Raw genomic sequence first — 6,346 nt, forward strand, 5'->3', positions numbered from 1 at the left:
GCTGGTGCTGCCATCTGTCCTGGATATGGGCAGGACTGAGGCCTTATAAAGGCTGTATATACATCTGTGTGACTTCAGCTCCTTAATAGAATCTAGGAACATTGCATGTGTTCAACAGAATATACTGCTAATTTTAACTAATGGATTGCATTAAATGGTTAAGTAGCCTGGAAAGATTTTAGTCATGTATACTGTCTCTATGGAAATATCTCTGAAGGATCATTAGTGTTCTAATTGAGGCAAGTCACTGTGGTTCTGGGTATCTTCCAGTTTTCTGGAAGATACCCAGACTATATTCAGCTATATAGTCATAGCTGCCCTATATAAAACCTGGGGCCTGACTATGCTACTAGAACTGCCTGACTGTGAGCAGTGGTTGGTTTGTGCTTTGGAAATGGAACAGAGCATGTTCACTTCTTTTCAGATGGCTCTATAGCCATTTGTATGGCCTGACTTCAGTATAGGCTAAAATCTGCTATAGAAAACTACAGTCCTGTGTGAACTGAGCAGGGGCTGTACTCTGTTAACTTCAGTGGCAGCCAAGGAAGGCAGGTGAAACTTCTGTTCTCACATATCATCTAGCCACTATTCCCTGGACACACTGCTGTAGTCAGCATTTGTATATTCACATATACCCCAACTTGTGTAGTCTGTGGCTCTAAAGTGTCCCAGGTGCATCTCAGTCAAAATACGTTATTTCCTTCTCTGCCTTACTGTGTGCCTTTGGACACTAAAAAAATCAGTGTATGTAGTGGTCCTGCACAATATCATGATGTTTGAAAGATAGAAGATGTTGCTTTATTCAGATGTTCCTTATCACTACAAGGATAAATATTTTGCATTTAGGTATTTATATTTTTAATTATTTGGACTACCTTTTTTTTTTTCTTAAAACAAATGCTAAATCACCTTAAAATTTTGAAGAAATTGACTTGTAAAGAACACTATAACATTTAAATTAAAAATAAACCTTAAGAATAGAATGCACGGGCTCGCATACTATATTGTCTGGGAGTCCATTAGCTGTCTGGCAGGAGATGATGTATCAAGTGTTGCTATCAAGTCTTGCATAGTTAATGAAAGCCATTAACAGAAGAAGTAACAGATTACCATGTCCCAGCCTTCTGTTATATCATTTTTGCCAAGTAGAACACCATACCTTGCACTAGATAGAGTGGATCTCTCTCTGCTCTCCTTCATTTAGTTAAATCTCAGTATGACTGAGGGCAGCAACATCTTTGAGCAGTGTGAAGACCAAACTCCTGCTCTGCTGTGAACAGCAGATAAAAGGAGGTGAGACAGTAACTTGCTCCACTTGAGGGAGCAGAACCCCTCTGGGCACAGAACCCAGGGGAGGAAGGAGAGCCACAAGGTTGGTTTTATCTCTTTGTTGACTTCCATGTTAATTCTTCAACACCACAAAATTGTAGTTTGAATGATCCAAATGGTACTTTGGATTAAATACGCTGAACAACATGCAGGCACAGGCATAAAACCTAAGGACGTCAGACCACCTTCTGTCATCCCTTGAAGCCTAAATAGCTGTAGTAAATTAGGCACACTGCAGAGTTAGTCTTGCTTCTCTGCCAGTCATGTGATTTGCAGGCATGGCAATAAAAAAAATTTATTCTATTTTTTATCATATTCATGGAACCTCTTTGCTAATCAATAAAGTACACATTAACATTAAAGCCATTGTTGTGCTTAATCTACACTGTAGACAGCTAAGGGTTCACTAACATCTGAGAAGTACATGAGCGGAACTTTACTGGATCTCAGAACTGTAAATTATAATAGAGCTAAGGCAGTCATTAAGGTTTACAAATATATTTCTCTAGGCACCAAACACTGTCTACTACAGCTTTTAAAAATGCTACACTAAACTGGAGAGTATTTAATCCTCATCAGACTACACAGGGGCCAAGGATTTTTTATAATTAAACTTATAAATTTGTCATTTGGTCTCACATTCACTTAATCCATTTGACAGTACTGGGTTATTTATGCATACCCCTTACACAAGCAGAATTGGTGGGCAGGTGTTTTAAAGAGCTTTAACTTAGCCAGCTTCCAGATCCGCACTAATCTGAGAACGCAGTGAAGTTCACAGATCTTTTTGATTCCAAATGGGGCAGATGTTTCAGAGCTGGGGAGATGTTTTAGCTTGTTTACTAAAGAAAGTGGATCAGCCCCTCTGTAGGATTTCAGACCTTCCACTCCCATGACTGATTGATATGAAACTATGGTGCTTTTAGTCTTTAGCCTAAATTAAATTTAAAAAAAAAAAAAGGGGGCAATAAAAACTGGGAATATATAGTAATACTACAGCACACTGCAAACTTCAAACTGCTATTATGAAAGACAGGTATTTTAATGTAAGGTACTTACAGATTTTAATGTAAGCTACTTTATTTTCCTTAACTGAATATGAAAAGTCACAAAATGAGCTTGAAGTAGAAAACAGATTTTACTAAGTTATGTATAAAAACCCTGTAACAAGTGTTTCCTTGTGGAAGTTGTAAAGAAATTTTTACAGCCTTTTTCTTAGTTGGGTATTCCCTGATTTGGTTAATATCACAAAAACATAACACTGTCTTCCCTCTGGCTCCTCTCCTATCACAGGTACTGTTCAGTCAAACGGAGAGATTCCCCACATGGTTCGTCGTTCCAGTGCAGAATTTCCAGACACTCAGAAGAAAGTGGATACATCCGAAGTACAGGTGAGTAGTTACTACAGTTAAATGTCATCTGTGAATGAGTTCTTCAAGTTTGTTTCCCTTCACCCACTGTCTTCCCCCTCAAAGTGCCAGTGAGAAGGATTTGGCTCCTGGGAAAAGTGGCTGCCCCTCCTCATGCTTTGCACAGTGCAAACAGTGTGTGTGCTGTGCAGAGCCAGGAGCCTCTGATGGGAGGTGAAGGCACAGCTGCCCACTGCTTCTGTTCTTCAGAAAAAGCAGCCCTGAGTTCATGTAGCAGGAATAGGAATGTGCCTGCTGGGAAAGTCTCAAAGTGTCTGTGCTGCTAGAACCTTGGTGCCGTGTTCTGTCTCTGCCAAAAAAACCCATCTTTCCTTAGAAACACAAGGCATACAACAGTGTTTTCAGTAGGGTACACTGCACAGCTGAAGATGAGTGTGTAAGAAAGGAGAAACTGTGAAGAACTAAGGGAAAACATTACATGTTTTCCTTAGGCTCTAAGTGCATTTCTTAGTTAAGCTCCAAATTTTGTGTACTTGCACCATATCTGGCTGTAAAAATATCATAGGGAACAGTATGAGAACCTCAAGAACGTCGTAGAGAAAAAAAGTGTGCATTTGTTTGCAGTTCATTATTCAGTCTCTCCATCATGCATGAAGTGCACAGGACAAATGAAATTAAATTCCTAGGATTTTTTTGTCACCAGCATTACATGTTCTACGCTTCTTGTTTCTGTCTTTGAGTTCCTCCTGTTTCTCTTTTCTGAACCTCACTTCCTCTGGAGCAGATCACATTCTCAGAACTCAGCCAGAGGTTCCCTACTCCTGTGTCTGATTTACTTCCATGTTTGTAGGCAAGGAGTGAGAATTATACATGTTGTAATTAGCTCATGTCAGAATTAGTGCTGCTGACTACAGGGATGCAGAGCACTTTTCTCTAGAAGCAGCAAACAAACAGGAGGAACTAGAGATCTGTGTGCAGCCACTGGGCTTCGATCTCATTGCAATTGCAGACATGGTGGGATAGCTCCCGTGCCTGGAATGTTGTCAGGAAGGGCCACGTGCTGTTTAGGAGAGACAGACCAGGAAGGTGCAGTGGTGGAGTTGCCCTCTATGTGAGGCAACACTTGGAGTGTACCAAGCTCTGCCTTGGTGAGGATAAAAGGGCAGACTAGTAAGGGTGACACCATTGTGGGTGCTTGCTACACGCCACCTGATCAGAAGGAGGAAGTGGATGAGGCCTTCTACAGGCAGTTGGAAGCAGCCCCCCAGTCACAGGCCCTGGTTCTTGGGAGGCTTTAACTACCCTGACATCTGGAGAAGAAAAACAGTGAAGCACAAACAGGAGGTTCCTGGAAAGCACTGATGACAGCTTCCTGTCACAGGTAGTGGAGGATCCCACAAGGAATGCTGTGCTCCCCGACCTTATACTAACAAACAGGGAAGGCCTTGTTGGACATGTGAAGGTTGGGGCAGCCTTGGCTGCAGAGACCATGAGATTGTAGAGTTTAGTATTGAAGGGAGAGGATGCAAGAGAGAGAGCAAGATTTTAACCAGGGACTCCAGGAGAACTAACTTTAGCATCTTTAGGGATCTTCTTGGAAGAATCCCATGGGAGAAGGCCCTGAAGGGAAGAGGAGTCCAAGAGAGGTGGTCGATATTCAAGGATCATTTCCTCCAGGCTCAAGGACAATGCAACCCAAAGATACGTCCTTGATGTTAGTCTTACTAACTGCAATTATTTGAAATTTTAGAAGTACTCATCTTCTGAGGACAACATTCAAAGAAGTACTATGACTGGCAACAGGGAGGTTTCCACTGTTAAACCTCTGTAGGCAGCTCTGGGAAGAAAATAAAATACTATTTTCACATTTCAGGCAAAATGTACTCTACTTCATTTCCCTGTCTACTACACTCTCCCCATGTATTTTCACATCTTTTTATGTTCTTAGGCAGTGGCATTAGTTTACACATTCACTGACTGTGTCTGTCCTCTTTTTTTTCCTGCTTATTAAAGGCTGAAACAAATAATGCCAGTGCACCTGGCCTGGCACAGCCATTGCTGAGGCCACAGAACATCCGGAGTAAGAGGACCTCACTGCAGCCTCCTCCTCCACCTGAAAGGCGTTCATCTGCTATTTCTGCTTCACCAGTTCTACCCTCCAAAGTGAAACGAGACAGCGGCATTTTCCTAACAGATCCAGAGAGCTTTCCAGCACCACCACCTACATTGCAGATTGATTTTCCTCCACCACCACCACCATCTGATTTCTGTGAACCACCTCCTGATTTTGTGCCTCCACCACCACCAGTCTCCAGCAGCAGTAATGGAGATGTGCCATTACCCCCTCCACCCATCTCCAGTAAGCCACCACCACTTCCAACAAAGAAACCTGTGCCACTTCCTCCAAAGAGGCTGGCAAACACAGGACAAGATGAAGAGCCACAGTCAGCAGGGCCACCTCTGATTGCAGGGGGAGGCAAGCAAGCAGATTTCATGTCTGACCTAATGAAAGCTCTTGAGAAAAAAAGGGGCAACAGCTCCTGAAGTCTGGGAGTGGGTAGACTTTAAGACGTGCTGGTTTTGTGTTGCATCACAGAAGGTCACGCTGGATCAGGCTCCTCCAGGAGGAATTCTCCTTCAGGGTTCCTCTTGAGGGGTCTCAAGAAGGTGGGGCACCCTTTGTCCCCTACTTTTTCCCTGTAACCTGCTCTTTCCCCCTGCACCTCACCATCCCCTGCTCTTAACTCCCATCCCAGCACCAGGCCAAGGTAAGAATTAGCTGGAGAGTCTTGCTTCCCTCCAAAAGGAAAGCCAGGGATGGTGGAGCAACACTCTGGAGCCAGCCATTTCAGAAAGTGAAATGCATCTGCTGTGGCTGCCTTTTTAATAGAATTGGAGTTGAAGGAGAAATACAATGTCCTCACGCAAATTTTGAGAACTGGGAAGGAAGATCCCTTTTCACAGAATTGCCTTTAAAAGTTCTTTATCAGAAAACTCTCAGCTATGGGGGGTTTTCTTCCAATAAAAAGATGCTTTAAATTTTTTTCTTCAATAGTCTGCTTTAAAAATGAAAAGCTCATCTAGATTATTGTGAGATGCAAGTCAGGGCCACGACCAGTCACTCCAAATGTTATACACTCCTGTTTCTATATACAACTCAGTCATACCTGTCAGCATTCACAGCTGCTGCTTTGAAATCTCATTTACTTGGTTACCTTAGACAAAGAAAAAAATTAATTTTGAAATCATGTATGCTTCCATGGTAAGCAGGGGTTTTTTCTGTTGGTTAACATTTATCTACAAACTGTACCTAGAAATGATCTGTCTTGTGAAAGGCTTTGTAATTACCTTGTACCTGATAGGAATGTTTCCTCCTACATGTTTTTTTCATTTGTTCTCCCCATTTAATTCTCCGTTGTTCATTTAGGAAGCATTCATTGTTAGTTCTTTAATAAAAATAGCTTCTATTTTGTATCTGTACAAAGTGTCACAGTTAATGAACAGGCATTTTACTGGCAATTGGAACTTCAAATATTTTAAAGAATTTTTGCCTATACGTTCTAGACTTAGTTTTTATTTATTCTGGTCTTTGCCTCTTCTCATGCACACTTGACCTTTTAAGGTATCTTCAGCAATATATTTCTGTA

At 41.9% G+C, this 6,346-nt stretch overlaps 1 protein-coding gene across 1 annotated transcript in view; it reads left to right on the forward strand.

Moving 5' to 3' along the window:
- Positions 1 to 6,255, forward strand: part of APBB1IP (amyloid beta precursor protein binding family B member 1 interacting protein) — a 51,016-nt gene extending 44,761 nt beyond the window's left edge. Inside the window, exons 13-14 of the mRNA XM_017741534.1 lie at positions 2,623 to 2,720; positions 4,713 to 6,255. Coding sequence (XP_017597023.1) covers positions 2,623 to 2,720; positions 4,713 to 5,243 — 629 coding nt within the window. The 3' untranslated portion in view covers positions 5,244 to 6,255. The remainder of the gene's footprint in view (positions 1 to 2,622; positions 2,721 to 4,712) is intronic.
- Positions 6,256 to 6,346: the final 91 nt, after the last annotated feature.

Source organism: Corvus brachyrhynchos, unplaced genomic scaffold, assembly GCF_000691975.1.
Source record: "Corvus brachyrhynchos isolate BGI_N302 unplaced genomic scaffold, ASM69197v1 scaffold167, whole genome shotgun sequence".
Lineage (NCBI taxonomy): Eukaryota > Metazoa > Chordata > Aves > Passeriformes > Corvidae > Corvus > Corvus brachyrhynchos.